Raw genomic sequence first — 19,455 nt, forward strand, 5'->3', positions numbered from 1 at the left:
ATGCTGGCGGTGGAGGCCAGAGGTCCCTAAACTTTTTGGGGGGCCACCCACACCCTAAAAAGCACTTTTCTGAGTAGCAATTTGCATGACCCACGATGGAAGATAACAACACAACAAAATTCAAAACAGTAACGCTTAATTGCGCGTTTATTCAAAATCCAATTAAAACATTTAATTTAATTACCGTACTTTTCCTTGTATAAGACTAGGTTTTTTTAATTTAAAAATTAGTGGGTCGTCTTATACATGGGGCAATCTCCCCCCTATTTTCCTAAATTGGAGTCCCTAAAAATAGGGGGCATCTTATACACGAAAAAATATGGTAATTCAGCAGAAATGGATAAATGGTTACAGTGATGCCTGCTTTTCAAAGTCTGATAGTAATAATAAAGAATATCAACAACAATAATTTGCACCTCCAGTGCCTCGCTGCTGCCCCCATGCCTCTTAGGACCCCACCCCACCAAAAAAGTGTTGTGGCATAAGTTGTAATGTTAGTTCTTCAGTAAATGGTTTAATCAGAACTGGAATGGGTGAGGTGCAGACAGAAGCCCCCCTCTGCAGCATTCGTAAAGTGAATGTGGGCATTTGACGCAGCAGGTCTCCTTATACAGAGTCAGACCCTCCCAGCTGTCAGGCCCATTATCATCAATGCTGACAGGTGGGGCCTTCGTAGCCCCCTCTGGAGGCACCAGGGACTGAACTTTCTGCCTGCAAATGAGACGCCCTGCCAATGAGCCACAGCCCTTCCCTTTAAGGACATAGGAAGTTGCCTTACACTGAGTCAGATCACCACTCTTATCTACCTCAGTATGGCCTGCACTGACTGGCAGCAGCTCTCCTGGCTTTCGAGCAGGGGCACAACTCTCAGCCCTGCCTGGAGGTGCTTGGGAACTGAACCCAGGACCCTCTTTGAGCAAAGCACATCCTCTGCCACTGAAATACAACTGCTCCCTTTTTTAAAAAACGAACTAAGATTCTAGTCCTCATGGTTCTGAAGAAAGGGCTGATTTAAACAGGAACAGAGGTCCCTGCCTTATTCCATGTCACACCCTTGATCCATTTAGCGCAGTATTTTCTGCACTGATTGGCGCTCCAGATTTTTGGTCGGGGAACAGTCCCAGCCCCACCTGCAGCCGCCGGACATTGAACTTGGGACCTCCTGTATTCAAAGCACATGCTCAGCCGCTGAGCTTTCCGCCCTTCCCCTGCAGAAGGTTAACAATCATCTACGTGTAATCCCAGAAATATTTTTTCCAGCCTCGGCTGCATTAAGTCATACTTGCTAGGCCCTGCCTCGTGCCTGAGGAGTGACTCGTCACTGCTGCCTCAGTGTCCCTGTCTCTTAAAAAAGAGAAATGGACGCAGGACACCCTCGCTGATTCCTCGTTAATCCAGGAGACTTGGTGTAATTAGCCCTGATGAGGTATTTGACAAAACACGATGGCACCGTGAGCTAGGGATTCTGCTTCTCCCGCCCTCGCCATATGACAAAGCACCTTGAAGACCTGACTAAATGGAGCTATTTATAAGCAGGGTGTCTGCAACCTGTGAATTTGAGCGCCTGTGAGTTCCTGAGCCTGAACGCGGGAAGGCCTTGCTGCATGCAGCCTTGGAGCCGTATTTGCTTCGGTGATGTGCCACGGGGGCAAGCGGAAGGGGCTGTTTGGGAGAGTGAAAACCCTGTAGCTATTAAGCCAGAGCAGGTGACCTCTCCCCTTTTGCATCCTGGCATGGTACAGCCCCAGCGGACTGCACCGCGTGACACCTCTGACTTGCTACAGCCGAGGACCTTCTGGAGGTTCTCCCGCTGCGAGAAGCCAAGTTACAGGGAACCAGGCAGAGGGTCTTCTCGGTGGTGGCACCCACCCTGTGGAATGCCCTCCCACCAGATGTCAAAGAGAAGAACTACCAGATTTTTAGAAGACATCTGAAAGGAAGCTTTTAATGTTTGATGTATTACTGTATTTTGATATTTTGTCGAAAGTGACAACTACCAGACTTTTAGAAGACATCTGAAGGCAGCCCTCTTTAGGGAAGCTTTTAATGTTTAACAGACTACTGTATTTTAATATTCTGTTGGAAGCCACCCAGAGTGGCTGGGAAAACCCAGAAAACACAGAATTGTAGAGTTGCAAGGGACCCCAAGGGTCATCTAGTCCAGGGGTCGGTAAACTTTTTCAGCAGGGGGCTGGTCCACTGTCCCTCAGACCTTGTGGGGGGCCGGACTATATTTTGAAGGAAAAAAAGAATGAATGATTTTTGCCCGCCCCCAAAGAGGCCTGAAGATGCTTCGCTTTACCTGTCTCAGTTGTCCCAAAAGCTGCAGTTGGGCTTCTCCAGCCAGGCAGGCGCTGTGGCGGGGTAGGAGGCTGTGTCAGCCGGTGAAGACAGAAGCAGCAGCCCCAGCGGAGGATCCGTGGGTAGAGGAAGGGGAACCGGGGCGTCACCAGAGCTTTTACCCACTACCTGCTGCTGCTGCTTCCTGAAAGGCACCACAGAGAAGAAGACAGAGCCACCCGCCAACCTGCAAGCAGTGGCCGCGGCCACCGCAACGACCCACCTGAACGCCATGGGAGGAATAAAGGAGGGAGGGAGGCGGCAACGAAGAAAGCGTGTGAGGAAGCGGCACGGAGAAGGAAGGAAGGGTTGGCAGATGGAGGGAGAGGGAGGAGGAGCAGGAGGAAAACGCAGCAGCCGCCGGTGTCGTGCGCCCCCTTCACAGCGCTGCCCTGCTGAGGCGGGTAAGCCAACTCCCGCCATCGTGGGACAAGATTGCTCCGTCTCTGAGGAGAAAAGCGCCGCCATGTGAGGGAGAGGGAAAGAACGAGTGCTGGCGATCCACATGGCAATTCCCGGCCAGTCCATGGGCCGAATCTAGAAGGCAGTTGGGCCTGATCTGGCCCGCGGACCTTAGGTTGCCGACCCATGATCTAGTCCAACCCCCTGCAATGCAGAAATGGTAGCTAAAGAATCCCTGGTTTGTTTGGCTCTACAGTGGTACCTCGGGTTACAGACGCTTCAGGTTATAGACTCCGCTATCCGAGAAATAGTACCTCGGGTTAAGAACTTTGCTTCAGGATGAGAAGAGAAATCGTGCGGCAGCAGCGGGAGGCCCCATTAGCTAAAGTGGTACCTAAGGTTAAGAACAGCTTCAGGTTAAGAACGGACCTCCAGAACAAATTAAGTTCTTAACCTGAGGTACCACTGTAATTTGAACAGAGGAGAGGAGGAGAAACGTGGGGTGTAATAATGAAGACTTGGTGGAGGCAGTTTTACCTGGCTGTCATTTTCAGGTCCAAAAGGAAGCTAAAACTACGACCTTGAATCGAATCTCATTTCTGCCATAAACTGATCAGGTCAACCTTGGCAGGCTACACAGTCTCTTGGTTTCGGTCTTGGCATTGAGCCCTGGGGATGATAATTCTGGCCTACCTGTCAAGGATGATGTAAGGGTGATGCTAAGGAATGTAAGGAAGCTACAGGAGGTGCTTTGAAAGCATTGCATAATTTCTAATTTTTGAAATTACCATAGTGCAAGGTTCAAGGTCCTTGTATTAATTTGCAAGGCCCGAACAATTTAGGTCCAGCTTGGTGACTTCCTGGACCCTCGTTCCCCGAGTCGGTGAGGCACATTTGGCAACAACAAGAATCCGAGCCTTTGGCACTATTGGCCCAATCCTGTGGAACGCTCTGCCACTAGATATTTAGCAGTTGCCTTCTGTGCCAACTTCTCAATGCCTGCAGGAAACTTTCTAATTCTGCCAGATCTTCGTAGGCGATTAAGAGCACATCTTTCCACAACAGTTAACTGATGTCTGATTGTGTCTTGTCAGCCCAAGATGACGCTGTGGTTTTTCGAGGAAGTAGTCAAGCACATGTCAAGGCAAGGAAATATTACTGGTGCCTATTTGTGCTTTTTCTCCCTGCCTTTGATCACCCTAAATAAAGCGGATTGGTTGGGTCCTTTCTCAGAGGCCGGGCTCAACCCTCCCATTGATTCGAGGCCAGTCCTCCAGAAGGCTGGCTTCCCAAATTCTCTCTCCTGTTCTCCCCCCTCTGGTGTCGTCAGAGGCTACCTATTTTGACTTGAACTTGAATTTCCTATGGTATGTGCTGCAGTGCTCATTTTCGAAAGCCTCCAGTGTCGTCTGGAGCAGATTAATTCGAAAGGTTGGAGTCCTTGGGCCGCCATATGGTTGAGTTTAAAATAATGGATTTGGAGGAGATAGGCTGAAGGTTCATCGTGTGTACAGATGGGAATTGTGTGTGAGCGAGGGAGAAACTTCAGAATGTGGCTTTTGGAGGAAGCAGCTGAAGTATTGCTGAGGATTTCGTTTTTTAAAAGAGACGATTGCGAGCCCTTGTGGCTATTGAGAGGAAACTGCGGGTGGAGAGTCCCAGGATTATATGTCTTCTGGTTACAGGATCGGTTTATCCACCCACCCCTTCAAGGACGCTGCAGCCACAGCTTGGTGTGTCCTCCTAAGAAGCAGCAGCAGGGAGGGCCACAGTTTGATTCTATACTCTTGAGAAGAGAGAGCAGAACAGGTTTCCTGTAGGATGCTTGGATGAACTGGCGAGGAAACGGGGGCCAGAGTTTGGCACTGATGCTCAGAGGAAGAAGACTTCCCAACCCAACTTCAGTCAGGGTTGAATTTGAATTGTGAGACCGCCCTCTCGGCTCCCGGTGACTTCAGCTTTGTGTGTGTTTTCTGCATTTATTTCCCAAATTCTTTCCTCTAAGCAGCTCAAGGAGACATACATAGTCCCCCCCCCCCAATTATAGCCTCACAACTACCCTGTAATGTAGGCCAGGCCATGAATGAGCTCCATGGCTGAGTGGAGATTCGAACCTGACCTCCCAGACCCTAGTCCAGCACTCTAACCCAGGCATAGGCAAACTCCGCCCCTCCAGATGTTTGGGACTACAATTCCCATCACTCCTAGCTAATAGGACCAGTGGTCAGGGGTGGTGGGAATTGTAGTCCCAAACATCTGGAGGGCCGGAGTTTGCCTATGCCTGCTCTAACCACTATGCCACACTGGCTCTATGTGTGTGGATGCAGAGAGGGGGGAGGGAATTGACACATGCTTTTCAAGGTCCGACGTAATATCAAGCTGCGCCAGCTTTCAAACGCATCTGCTAGGTATTAAATAGGCTCACTACATGCCATTTGCTCGATCGGCTGACTCGGATCATGTCCCCTTCCTCAGACATGATTGATCCGGTCGTTCCCTGTGCTGTAGGCTTTTCCGTCTACTCGTTGGGTCTCTGGAGGAGTCTCTGCTTCATACACATCCTTTCTGATGAGGCGGCGTGCTCAGAAGTTCTGTGCAGAAGTGCTCAGAACACAGACTCGGCCAGAAACACGGAGCAGGAAGCTCCTTCTCAAGCAGAATTGCTCAAAGCCCAGGCAGGCTTGTGTAGGGAGATACGGTCCTTCAGACAATTTGGGACCCAAGCCATATAGTATATACCGTATTTTTCGCTCTATAAGACACATCAGACCACAAGACGCACCTAGTTTTTGGAGGAGGAAAACAAGAAAAAAAAAATATTCTGAATCTCAGAAGCCAGAACAGCAAGAGGGATCGCTGTGCAGTGAAAGAAGCAATCCCTCTTGCTGTTCTGGCTTCTGGGATAGCTGCGCAGCCTGCATTTGCTCCATAAGACGTACACACATTTCCCCTTACTTTTTAGGAGGGAAAAAGTGAGTCTTATAGAGCAAAAAATACGGTACTTATAGCAAGAATTCCCAAAGTGTGTGGCACTACTCTCTTTGGTGTTTGTGTGTGATTCTCTAGGAAGCTCGTCCATTTTCTTCAATTAGTTAAATATTTTTAATTGGATATTGAATAAATGTGCAATTGATCATTACTACTCTGAATTTTATTGTTACTAACTTCCTTGGTGGGTCGTATTCTGAATAATGCTTTTCACAGGGTAGTGGGCATTGGGGGCGAGTTTAAGGAACCGAGGCAGCAGTGTTAGAAACTCAGATATATAAGCCAGGGGCCAAATGGCTCCTTAAACCAGGGTTGCAGTCGCCAAAACGGAAGGCCTAGTTGCCATTTGGGGGCCAGATGGCTCGAAAGTCGTATTTTTCAATGCAACTTTTTGGTTCCTGAAATTCATTCTGATTGTGCAGATAAAATATTGTTGTTGTTTAGTTGTGTCCGACTCTTTGTGACCCCCTGGACCAGAGCACGCCAGGCACTCCTGTCTTCCACTGCCTCCCGCAGTTTGGTCAGACTCATGCTGGTAGCTGTGAGGACACTGTCCCACCATCTCGTCCTCTGTCGTCCCCTTCTCCTTGTGCCCTCCATCTTTCCCAGCATCAGGGTCTTTTCCAGGGAGTCTTCTCTTCTCATGAGGTGGCCAAAGTATTGGAGCCTCAGCTTCAGGATCTGTCCTTCCAGTGAGCACTCAGTGCTGATTTCCTTAAGAATGGAGAGGTTTGATCTTCTTGCAGTCCAAGATAAAATATAGCGGACTGAATTCTACAGGATGTGTTGCTGATGTGCAAAAACAGTCAAGATCCAAGGATCTCTAAGCGTGCATCTCCAGATGGTGGAGACGTCCACCACCATCCTGGTTCAAAATGCTCTGCAAGGGAGTGATGGCTTGAAAAGGTTTGGGAACCACAGGTGTATATAGCATCTTGCAAAAATACCTACCAGCCTGTTAGCATGGCTCAATAAAAGCCTGCCACTGGTAGCTCACCACTCGTTCGGACAAGAGACCTGCAGCTAGGACATGGCCGAGCAATGTGCGTGTCCGAGTGGATTTTCTTTGCTTCCGGGCTGCGCTTGCTGGCATCGAGCTTGTGGTTTGCACCCTCCTTGTGCCCTGCTGAGTCACTGGGAGAGCTTTGTTTGCATTCCGCTGATTGTGAGTGACAGGGCTATCTTTACCAACGATGCTGTCATGTTGCCTTGGCCGCTTAAGGCAAGCAGATTCCCCCTGGGGCATAAGCAGGAGAACCTTGGCTGAAACCATTTCGGCCAAGTCATGTTGTGACACAAGAAGCTGCCTCCTAGTGAGACAGACCCTCAGTCCATCTAGTGCAATATTGCCTACACTGACTGGCAGCCGCAGCTCTCCAGGAATTCAGGCAGGGCACATTCAAGACCTTGCTTAGAGATTCTGTCGGGGATTGAAACTGGGGCTTTCTGCATGCAAAGCAGAAGCGTCTTCCCTGAGCTACCCCTAAAAGTCAAGTCAAGGTTCTAGTCCTCATGTTTCTGAATAAAGTGCTGAATTAATAGGATTATTTAAAAATTACAGTATTCATTAGCATAGAAAGGTTCCATATTCGAAGTCAGACCATTGAGGTCCAACTGGCTCAGTATCGTCATGCCTCGGTTGTAGATATTAAGATTACACCAGCGAGAATGAGTCTTTCTGTAAAATAATAATAAAAAAGATTTAAACCAAGTCTTACTGACTAGTGATTTAAATCGTGATTTCAACAGATTTGATTTAAATCAAATCCACCCTGACTTAACGTTGAAAGTGAAGTTCAAATTATTGGATTGCTCAGTTGGTTAGAGTGTGGTGTTGATAACGCCGAGGTTGCGACTGCTGTGTATTCCTGCGTTGCAGGGGGTTTGGCCAGGAGATCCTCAGGGTTCCTTCCAACCCAATGATTCTGTGATCTTACTGGGTAGGATTCCCTCTGGAAAAGAGGTATAATGGAGAAAATGGAACATAATTTGGGATTTTGATAACGGCTAGAACCTCCAGACACTTTGTTGGCAAAATTGCTCTGACTTGGACGCCGCAGTTGATACAGGTCCGGTGGGTGTAACTTTGGCCTCTTGCTTGTCCTGTGTTAATGGATGCTTTCCAATTTGTGCCACCCGAGGATGTGGGCAGGATCCTTGGGAAATGTGAGAGCCGCCACATGTGCGCTTGATCCTTTCCCTTACTGGCTCATCCAGTAGAAAACTTATTGATTAGAATATTCGTGTGAGATTGTATGGGGAAAATACGGAATAACAGATACAATCTTGCTTAAAATGTATTTAGGAAGCGCAGTGTAAGCGATGGAAGTCGGTCAGTAAGAGCTGTTCAACAGTGGAATTTGCTGCCAAGGAGTGTGGTGGAGTCTCCTTCTTTGGAGGTCTTTAAGCAGAGGCTTGACAACCATATGTCAGGAGTGCTCTGATGGTGTTTCCTGCTTGGCAGGGGGTTGGACTCGATGGCCCTTGTGGTCTCTTCCAACTCTATGATTCTATGATTCAATGAATTTTATTATTGATATATTTGTAGAATAAATTTGGAAGAAATTCTTCCAACTTTTCTTCTTCTTTTTCTCTTTATTTTTTCTTTTCTTGCTTTTTTCTCTTTTGTTCTTTTTTATATGTGTGCTTATCTGAAATATAATAATAATAATAATAATAATAATAATAATAATAATAATAATAATAATTTTTTATTTATACCCCACCCTCCCCAGCCAAGGCCGGGCTCAGAGCGGCTTACAAGCAATAATAAAAACAAGATGAATGATTACAACTTAAAAACAAAAGTAAAATACAACATTAAAATAATGGAACATTAAAATATTAAAATGTAGCCTCATCGCAGGAGGAGAAGGAAAGGAAAAAAGAAAGAGAGGGAGGGAATCAAATTGGCTCCAAGCCAAAGGCCAGGCGGAACAACTCTGTCTTACAGGCCCTGCGGAAAGAAATCAGATCCTGCAGGGCCCTGGTCTCATGAGGCAGAGCGTTCCACCAGGCCGGAGCCAGAGTTGAAAAGGCCCTGGCTCTGGTTGAAGCCAATCTAACTTCCTTAGGGCCTGGGACCACTAGGGTGTTGTTATTTATGGACCTTGAGGCTCTCCGTGGGGCATACCAGGAGAGGCGGTCCCGTAGGTACGAGGGTCCTAGGCCGTGAAGGGCTTTAAAGGTCAAAAGCAGCACCTTAAATCTGACCCTGTACTACACCGGGAGCCAGTGTAGCTTGAAAAGCACTGGGTGAATATGCTCCCATGGCAGAGACCCCGTGAGGAGCCTCGCTGCAGCATTCTGTACCCGCTGGAGTTTCTGGGACAGCTTCAAGGGCAGCCCTGCGTAGAGCAAATTACACTAGTCAAGCCTGGAGATGACCGTATGTATATATGTATTTGCAATATTTTGCTTATATTTTGTAAGAATTATGTTAAATAAATTATAAATTATGTTTAAAAAAGCAAAAAACAAAGGGCGAGCGGAGGGCTGGCAGAGGGGGCGAAGGTGCCTCCTTAGAACAAGAAAGGATTCCAGGGCACCTAAAGGAGGCAGTTAAAAAACTTCTGTTGAAAAAGCCCTTCCTGAATCTCACCGTATTGGATAGTTATCAGCCAGTTTCCAACATCCATTTCGAGGGAAGGAATTAAAATGTGTGGTGGCATCTCGGCTCCAGTGCTTTCTGGAGGAGAAAGATTCTCGAGACCCGTGTCCATCCGGCTTCAGGCCTGGCTGTGGGACAGAAATGGCTTTGGTCACCTTGGTGGGTGACTTATGTTGGGAACTGGACAGGAGGAAGGTGTCTCCTTTCTGCTGGACCTCTTGGCGGATTTCGATACCATCAACCATGGTATCCTTCTGGGCCGCCTGGTGGGATGGGACTTGGAGGCACTCTTTTACAGTGGCTCCCTTCCTTCTTGCCGAGGTGAACCCAGAAGTCTCATAATTATTTGTATGGATTAAGCAGAGTTTATATAGTTTTAATTCTATCCTTGTTTACTTGTATTTTAATGGTCAATTTTTCTATATTCTTGTTTTTATCTGTAAGTCTCCTTGAGTCCCATCAGGGAAAATGGTGGAGTACAATTAAATGCAATAATAATAATAATAATAATAATGGATTTGGCATTTTTTTATTACAAATAAAGCAAAGCTATCATTTTCATGACATGAACTTGGCAAATCTGGAACTAGACTTCATAATCCGAGAACGCTGGTATTCTTTTGTTATTTTTTTTTCCAAGTAAATTTTGGTTATTTATTTTAAATATTCTTTTCCCAACAATTCTTATTATCACAATATATTCCCTTTGACTCTGCCGAGTCTTGACTTCCCTCCCTCCCTACAGTATATTTATCACATTCTTATCATGTATATTATTCTTATATCTCTACTATTTTACATTGAAGGTATTATTCCAGTCTTGCTAGTGTCTTTAAGTTTTTACAGTTCTCCCTTAAGTATTCAATAAATTTACTCCAATTGTTCTTGTATCTCTGGTCCTCTTGGTCCCGGATCCGTCCTGTCAATTTGGCAAGTTCTGCAAATTCTGTCATCTTCATCTCCTGGATGGTTGGTATATCTTGTGTTTTCCATTTTGGGGCCGGTAGGGTTCTTGCGGCGGCTGTGGCATACATAAACAGATTCTGATCTTTTGTTTTAATCTCCCCTTTTCTTTGTTATTTTAACCCATGTGCAACTGTACTCATTCTACCTGCCCATTTGATAATTTTGTTTTTTGTCTTTTCATTTTCACCCGACATCTCTGTTCTCGGTACGTTATAAAATGAAATTTTAAAAAAGAAGAAAAAGGTTACCAAGAAGGGAAGAGGAGGTTCGTCTTCACCATTTGCCGAAAGCTGTATAAAGAAAGGGTCAGGCGCACTTCTCTTGGGAGGGAGTCCCACAATTTAGGGGCCGCCATGTTGTTGTTGTTTAGTTGTTTAGTCGTGTTCGACTCTTCCTGACCCCCTGGACCAGAGCACGCCAGGCACTCCTGTCTTCCACTGGCTCCCGCAGTTTGGTCAAACTCATGCTGGTAGCTTCGAGAACACTGTCCAACCATCTCGTCCTCTGTCGTCCCCTTCTCCTTGTGCCCTCCATCTTTCCCAACATCAGGGTCTTTTCCAGGGAATCTTCTCTTCTCACGAGGTGGCAGCCAAAGTCTTGGAGCCTCAGCTTCAGGATCTGTCCTTCCAGTGAGCACTCAGGGTTGATTTCCTTCAGAATGGAGAGGTTGGATCTTCTTGCAGTCCATGGGACTCTCAAGAGTCTCCTCCAGCACCAGAATTCAAAAGCACCAATTCTTCAGCATTCAGCCTACAGAAGGTCGGCGGTTTTAATCCCCGCGATGGGCTGAGCTCCCGTTGCTCGGTCCCTGCTCCTGCCAACCTAGCAGTTCAAAAGCATGTCAAAGGGCAAGTAGATAAATAGGTACCGCTTTGGCGGGAAGGTAAACGGCATTTCCATGCACTGCTCTGGTTCACCAGAAGCAGCTTAGTCATGCTGGCGACATGACTCGGAAGCTGTACGCCGGCTCCCTCAGCCAATAAAACAAGATGAGCTCAAAACCCCAGAGTCTGTCACGACTGGACCTAATGGTCAGGGGTCCCTTTGTTGTTGTTGTTGTTTAGTCGTTATTCGTGTCCGACTCTTCCTGACCCCCTGGACCAGAGCACGCCAGGCACTCCTGTCTTCCACTGCCTTCCGCAGTTTGGTAAAACTCATGCTGGTAGCTTCGAGAACACTGTCCAACCATCTCGTCCTCCGCTGTCCCCTTCTCCTTGTGCCCTCCATCTTTCCCAACATCAGGGTCTTTTCCAGGGAGTCTTCTCTTCTCATGAGGTGGCCAAAGTATTGGAGCCTCAGCTTCAGGATCTGTCCTTCCAGTGAGCACTCAGGGCTGATTTCCTTCAGAATGGAGAGGTTGGATCTTCTTGCAGGCCGCCATAGAGAAGCCTGAATATGAGATTCCTGCATTGCCTGGGGTGGGACTGCATGGCCCTGGTGGTTCCTTCCAACTCTACAAGTTTACGATTCCATGGCTCGCCTTTCCTGCCTTGCAACCCCCGTCCCCAAAGGCGTTTGCTGGAAAGATCTGAGTGGCGGCAGCTGTGGAAACACTTGGGGAGCTGCCATCTGCAGGCTCCGCAGACCATTTTTGCCACATAATTTATAGTTTTGCTTTTCTGGGAAAACAAGAGTGGCGATGCGGCATCCGTCCTCCCTGGGTGTGTCTGGAGCGCTCCCTCTCCCTTGTTTGAATTGGCTTCTCCTGGAGCTGGTTTTCTGGAGAGCCTTCAGATAATCCTGACCGCCTTCTCCCCACACGGGGGAAACCAGAGTTCAAGGCTGCCCAGCCTCTGTTTCTGCCAAACAGACAAGCAAACAAGCAAACAAACAGACAAGAGTGCTAATTTGCAACTGCTGCTTTGCAGCAGCTGCCTGAAGACCTCTGCTTTTGCGACTGCTGTGGGCAGCCTGCGGTTTCCCAGATGTTGCTGGACTCTCCAGCCCCCGCCCTGTCGTCCTTAACTAGCCAGCTGGCAGGAGCCTGAAGCCCAACAGTATTAGGGTGGCGAGGCTGGCTCCAGCCGACCAGAAGGTTGCCGTTACCACCCCACGTTGCTTATCACCCTTTGCACAAGTGGTACCCAAACTTTTATGGGAGGGACCACTGTCCTCTTGGTTCCATCAACTTATCCTGTATAAAAAGCATTATCCAGAAGAGTGGTTTGCATGACCCGCTAAGAAAAAGAATACAGTGGTACCTCAGGTTACATAAGCTTCAGGTTACATACGCTTCAGGTTACAGACTCTGCTAACCCAGAAATAGTACCTTGGGTTAAGAACTTTGCTTCAGGATGAGAACGGAAATTGTGCTCCGGTGGCGTGGCGGCAGCAGGAGGCCCCATTAGCTAAAGTGGTGCTTCAGGTTAAGAACAGTTTCAGGTTAAGAACGGACCTCTGGGACGAATTTAGTACTTAACCTGAGCTACCACTGTAACGCGATGAAATTCAGAACTAGACATTGCATTCAAAATCCAGTTAAAACTATTTAGTTTAATTAGTTCCACAAAACTGATGAAATTGAGCCAGGGATTCCAGCTTTGCCGATAGTTGGGTGGTCATTTATGCTGCCCTGCTGCCCCCTTGACGCTTAATGCTCCCTCTGGGAATCCCACCGCCCCCCCCCCCCGGTGAGGTACTCCCCACTTAGGGAGCCCTGGGTCTAAACCCCCTCCCTCTCCCGGATGGGGCATGTGCTGGGACCCAAGACCCCTTTGGTAGCGGGAGAGCCCATTCTGCCTTCACTTTCTGTGGGGCTGGGGTGGGGGGAGGCTCGTGCAGAGGGCGGATGAAAGCCTTGCCAATGGACCTTTGGCTGGATTTGGGGTGGGGGCCTGGCTGCCCGCTGGAGACCCTGCCCTTCATTTTGAGCAGTGTGGCGGCCAAGGATTCATTGTAGCACATTACAAGAATGAAGATTCCGATGAAGTGCCAGGGAGATCTTTCTGCGGGGAAGAGCTGTGGGCCAGTGGAATGGATGACACCTCGGAAGATGGTGGACTCTCCTGCATGGGAGGTTTTTAAACAGTTTGGATGGTCCATCTGTCAGGGATGCTTGGTCTAGGAGACCCCTGGGGTCCCTTCCAATTCTACGATTCTGTGTCATAACTGTTGGCTAGGGTTTTGCTAAACGTGACATCTATATGCTTGTAACAGCCCATTTATTTGTTTGTTTCCAGCACTGACCTGTTGCGCTTCCTCATTTCATTTGGACACATGTTTATGTTGTGTGGGGTGTCCTTTTCCTTTCCTGAGTGCGTTGCAGGAGGTTGGTCTGGATGACCCTTTGGGTCCCTTCCACCTCCACAGTTCTGTGATTCTGTGAATGCAAAGCATAGTTTCCCTGCACGCGGCTCTGACCTGTTTAGGCACCTTCCGGGTATTTTACCAATGCCTTAAAATGACCAATAAAGAGATTTCTAGTTGCCCACCCAAGTTTTTCAGACAACCTGTAAATCTGGCCCTTCCTTGCCTCTTCCCTCCTCCAGACTGAAGCGGAAGCCCGGATCGATGTCCCACCCGTTCCCACCCACCCGCAAGGAATTCATGATCACATGACCCTGGATATGGACGTCGTCCTATCGGATTTTGTACGCTCAACAGGGGCAGAGCCAGGATTGGCAAGGGATCTTCTTGAAGGTGATGCCCCCTCTTCTCTTTCGATTTCTGAAATTCTACTTAGTTTTCAGGACACGGTTTGCAAAGAGACTCGCATCTTAGAAAGAGTGAGAGCTCTCTGTGTTTGGCCAGAACCATGTGTCAAGGAAGTAAACACAAGAGTTCTCATTTCTCTGTTGGCACCAGGAAGTCTCTCCTTGTTGTTTTATATTAAGAAGGACATTTGCGGGGTGGGGCTTCTCTAGATATTAGGGGATACGATTTTGAGTGGGGTGGCGGCGATCAGATATGTTAGGCGCTGCTTCTTGATAGAAGAGGGGGATTTGACAAGCATCGCTGGAGGTGATGGGATGGCCACCTTCGGACATCTGAAGGGCCGTCATCGTGGAAGGTGGAGCAAGCTCATGTCCCGCTGCTCCAGAGGGGAGGACCCAAACCAAAGGGTTCAAATTGTAAGAATGGAGATTCCAGCTGAACATTAGGGAGGAAGAACTTTCTGAGAGCAGGTGCTCTTTCAATATTTCCCTCTGAAGGCAGCCCTGTTTAGGGAAGCTTTTAATGTTTAACAGACTATTGTATTTTAATATTCTGTTGGAAGCTGCCCAGAGTGGCTGGGGAAACCCAGACAGATGGGTGGGGTATAAATGAATTATTATTATTATTATTATTATTATTATTATTGGACGCGGGTGGTGCTGTGGGTAAAACCTCAGCGCCTAGGACTTGCTGATCGCATGGTCGGCGGTTCGAATCCCTGTGGCGGGGTGAGCTCCCGTAGTTCGGTCCCAGCTCCTGCCCACCTAGCAGTTCAAAAGCACCCTTAAGTGCAAGTAGATAAATAGGTACCGCTTTATAGCGGGAAGGTAAATGGCGTTTCCGTATGCTGCTCTGGTGCAGGCTCACCAGAGCAGCTTCGTCACGCTGGCCACGTGACCCGGAAGTGTCTCCGGACAGCGCTGGCCCCCGGCCTCTTAAGCGAGATGGGCGCGCAACCCCAGAGTCGGACACGACTGGCCCATACGGGCAGGGGTACTTACCTTTACCTTTACATTATTATTATTATTATTATTATTATTATTCTTGGTGGAGAACTCTCCTTCATTAGAGGTCTTTCAACAGAGGTTCGATGGCCATCTGTCGGGGATTCTTGAACGCTGATTCCTACATTGCAGGGGGTTGGACTAGATGACCTGGGGGGGGCATCTTCCGCCTCTGCAGTTCTGTGATTCTAGGATCTGTGATTCGGAGAGGTGAGGTGTCCTCTGTTTGGGGCTAGTTTGGTGGCTTTCCTTCTCTGAACCCTCTCCCTTCTCTTTCCTCTGGCACAGGGAAAAACTGGGACCTGAGCGCCGCCCTGAGTGACTTTGAGCAGCTCCGGCAGGTGCACGCCGGGAACCTTCCCCATTCCTTCAATGAAGGCCGGGCCTTCAAGCACGTGGAAAAGGACGTGGCGTGGCCCCCGCGGCCCCCACTCCAGCGCCAGGATGACATTGTGCAAGGTAGGAGGGGGCGGCGGCCTCGATCGTGGATGTTTGCTTCACAGGGGAGACTTGGCCCCTGTCCTCTTAAGCCCCTCCTCCTCTGCTCTGATGAAAAGCTGCAGTTCAGTGTGTAGAGAGTGTCAGCATGGTTGCAGAAAGTTCCCGATTCAGTCCTCAATGGCTGCCAGTCAGAGATTACAGTCCTGATCTTGATGGACCCAAGAGTCCAGCTCCAGCAGTGACTCCACTTGTGAATAAGCCAGCTGTATGTGGCTTTGCAGTGCTGAAAACAACTAGAAGTGTGGTGGATCTCATCCAGCATCCTCTTCCCACAGTGGCCAGCCTGGGGGGAAACCTGCAAGCAGGATTTGAGCGCAAGAGCCCTCTCTCCTCCTTGCAGTTTCCAGCAACTAGTATTCAGGAACATTGCTGCCTCTGACCGTGGAGGCAAAGCAGAGCCATTGATAGGCTCATGGTACACGAGTTTGTCCAGTCCTCTTTTAAAGACATCTAAGATAGTGCCCCGGACGCGGGTGGCGCTGTGGGTTAAACCACAGAGCCTAGGACCTGTCAATCAGAAGGTCGGCGGTTCGAATCCCCGCAACAGGGTGAGCTCCCGTTGCTCGGTCCCTGCTCCTGCCCACCTAGCAGTTCAAAAGCATGTCAAAGTGCAAGTAGATAAATAGGTACCTCTCCAGCAGGAAGGTAAACAGCGTTTCCGTGCGCTGCTCTGGTTCGCCAGAAGCGGCTTAGTCATGCTTGTCACATGACCGGGAAGCTGTACGCCGGCTTCCTCGGCCAATAAAGCGAAATGAGTGCCACAACCCCAGAGTCGGCCACGACTGGACCTAATGGTCAGGGGTCCCTTTAGCTTTACCTTTACCTTTAAGATGGTCTCATCGCTGCCTCCTCTGGGAGGAGTCTGGTCCGTAGTTTAACCATGCAGTCCTCTCTTTTACCCTTCCTTAGTTAACATAGTTTCTGTTGTACGCTCCTGTTTATCCTGGCCTTTGGCGCCTGAGATACGTATGTTTTCAGGACCCAGCCCTATTCCAATGACTGTGATTTGTCTTAAACTCTTTCTAATATTTAATTTTAAACTGCTGTAAATTCTTCCGCCCCCATGGAGGGTGGGAATAAATTCAATACATCATAATACATGCAGGTCCCGCTTTCCAAACCTTCGCTGTATGAAAATCCACTTATCCAAACACAAACCTCGCTAGGCACAACACAGATTCAAATATCCAAACGGCCGGACCTGGCCCCCTTCCTTCCTTCCTTCCTTCCTTCCTTCCTTCCTTCCTTCCTTCGAGTTGGCTGGTTGGGAGCCATTTTCAGGCAGGAACCACGCAGGGAGGGAGAGAGATCGGACAAATTGTTTCTCGTTTTGCTGGTTGGCTGCAGCCATTTTGGGAAGAAACCATGGAGGGAGCAGGGCAGGGCAGAGATTGAGCAAATCCCCAATTAGAAATGGTCCCACAGGGGATAATAGAGACCACCGGCTCTCCATGTGAACGCTCAACCTAGCGAACGGTTTCCTGGGAATGTGTTGCATTCGGAAAGCCTGCGTTGATGAACTAATGGCTCCCCTTTCTCTTTTCAGAGAAGCGCCTGTCTCGCGGCATCTCTCATGCCAGCTCCACCATCATCTCCATGGCTCGCTCTCACGTCTCCAGCAACGGGGGCGGGGGCAGCGGCGGGGGAATCGGCGGCAGCGGGGAGCACCTCCCAGAGATGCCCATCTGCACCTTCCAGCTTCCCGACCTGACCGTCTACAACGAGGAGTTCCGGTGCTTCATCGAGCGCGATCTCATCGAGCAGTCGATGCTGGTGGCACTGGAGCAGGCTGGTAAGCGCCCGTGACGTCAATGCCGCACCACGGCTGTTTTCTTGGGTGGCGGTTGCCCAAGACGTAAACTTCCCTGGGTGCCCTTTCCCCTCTGAAGACTAGGCTCAGTGCTAGAGCATGGGGAAGGATTCCCCGCCTGGCCGCAGAAGCAATGAGGTGATGCCTGTCATTGGAATTCTACTCAATATTGATCCAGAGCAGAACTCCAGCATATCGTTAGCAGAGTAAAAACTTCAACACGTTGCAGGATTCCCAATAAATAGACCAGAGGCAATTGCATTTCATCCAGCAGAGATTTACTGCTACTGAAGGCCAATAAGCATAATGGTCACAAATCCAATACCGGGTGGCACTGTGGTCTAAACCACTGAGCCTCTTGGGCTTGCTGATCAGAAGGTTGGCAGTTCGAATCCCTGCGACAGAGGGAGCTCCCATTGCTCTGTCCCAGCTCCTGCCAACCTAGCAGTTCGAAAGCACACCAGTGCAAGTAGATAAATAGGTACCACTGCGGCAGGAAGGTAAACGGCATTTCTGTGCACTCTGGCACTCGTCACGGTCCTCCGTTTTGCAGTAGCAGTTTAGTCCTGCAGGCCACATGACCCGGAAAGCTATCTGTGGGCAAACGCCGGCTCCCTCGGCCTGAAAGCAAGATGAGCGCCACAATCCCATAGTCGCCTTTGACTGGACTTAACCATCCAGGGGTCCTTCACCTTTACCTTTTATTATTTATTGATTACATTTATATAGCACTTTTTCCTCCCAGCGTGGTGTGGCTGGTTCTCCTCCTGCTCCCCACTTTATCCCCACAACAGTCCTGTGAAGTAGGCTAAGAGGTGGTGACCAGCCCCCAAGATCACACCCCATGAGCTTCGTAGCTGAGTGGGGATTCGAACCGTGATCTCCCATATCCTAGTCCGATACCACACTGCCTCTTAATTCGTATCTATATTTATATCCTATCATATATCGCAGAATTGCAGCAGGAGAGTCTTATCTGGATTGAAGGGAAGAACAGTCCATTGTTATAAATAAATTGTCCCGATCCCTCCTTGCAGATAGCTGCCGCTTTGAATTTGGGGGGCGGGGGGTGGATGTTGGGAAATCGGACCACAAAACCTACTTTGTCACAGCTCCTGTGGCTCTCAGGCCGCACTTTCCTCACATTCGCCCTATTAACATCCACTGACACCCCTCCTTTCAGGTTTAATTGTAGGTTGTTGTCGTTTGAAGAGGTATATCAGGAAAAACCAATCTTCAGCCAAGCCGGGCCCTGACCAGCCTGGAGACGCGTTCAGGCGGCTCCCTCGTTCCTTCTCCCCCGGGGACGTTTGAGAGGCCCTGCGAGGCAGAATATTTCCGCAGGGTGTGCCGTCCTCTGACATAACCTGGTGTTATTCCTCGGGAAGGCAGGGATGTGGGCCTGCTCCAACTCCCCGTCTCCAAATACTGTGCAGACATTTTCCCCTCTGGGTAGCAAGAAAGGGGGCGCAATCTCTGGAACCCTTTTTTGCAGGTCCACAACTGTCCTGGCTTCCCCGCAGATGTGGTTTCATCTCTTCCGCTGCTCCATCCACCGATGGGGTTTGGTGCTCCTCAGATGTTTACCTTTCTTGATTTTACTGCCTTATCTCTTGTAAATCGCTTTGAGGTTTTTTATGAATTTTATGAAACAAACAAAACAAAAAACTGGTCTCCTGGTGCGTCAAATGTCTGGTGAACTGTGGCCGATGTTGGCGTGAGGCTTGTAGAGGCTAGGCTCGAAAATGCCCAGAACCTTGAAAAGCACGAAATAACTGCTTCCTGTTTGTTCACCTTTTTGACCAGGTCGTCTGAACTGGTGGGCCAATGTCGATCCCAGCTGTCAGCGGTTGCTCCCCTTAGCCACGACGGGCGATGGGAACTGCCTGCTCCACGCTGCATCGCTAGGTAAGACTTACCTGCCACCAGCGCGGTGCATTTTGAAAGCCAGCGCGATGGGTCGCCCACACAGCGTCCCTGAGCCTTCCACAGAGCCCACAAAATATTTCAGTAAATATCCCCCGCAAAGCAATCCACGGTGCACACCAGACTCTTCCTGCTTAGATCTCGTCTGCCCAGGCTGAGTCTCGCTTGCATACACCACCGCAGAAGCCATTTGTGTGTGCCATGCCCTCTCGGCAGCCATTTTGTGCCTGGCGCCCACGGCACCTTCCTCAAAA

The 19,455-nt window shown here is 49.1% G+C and overlaps 2 protein-coding genes across 4 annotated transcripts in view; both read left to right on the forward strand.

Moving 5' to 3' along the window:
- Positions 1–19,455, forward strand: part of LOC310666130 (intelectin-like protein) — an 814,635-nt gene that overhangs the window by 472,395 nt on the left and 322,785 nt on the right. The window lies entirely within an intron of this gene.
- Positions 1–19,455, forward strand: part of OTUD7B (OTU deubiquitinase 7B) — a 50,217-nt gene that overhangs the window by 18,600 nt on the left and 12,162 nt on the right. For all 3 annotated transcript variants that reach the window (XM_083416510.1, XM_083416509.1, XM_083416508.1), the window contains exons 2-5: positions 13,795–13,945; positions 15,253–15,423; positions 17,012–17,257; positions 19,082–19,183. In XM_083416510.1, the coding sequence (XP_083272636.1) occupies positions 13,861–13,945; positions 15,253–15,423; positions 17,012–17,257; positions 19,082–19,183 (604 nt within the window). In that variant the 5' untranslated portion in view covers positions 13,795–13,860. The remainder of the gene's footprint in view (positions 1–13,794; positions 13,946–15,252; positions 15,424–17,011; positions 17,258–19,081; positions 19,184–19,455) is intronic.

Source organism: Podarcis tiliguerta, assembly GCF_965153285.1.
Source record: "Podarcis tiliguerta genome assembly, chromosome: 16".
Taxonomy (NCBI): domain Eukaryota; kingdom Metazoa; phylum Chordata; class Lepidosauria; order Squamata; family Lacertidae; genus Podarcis; species Podarcis tiliguerta.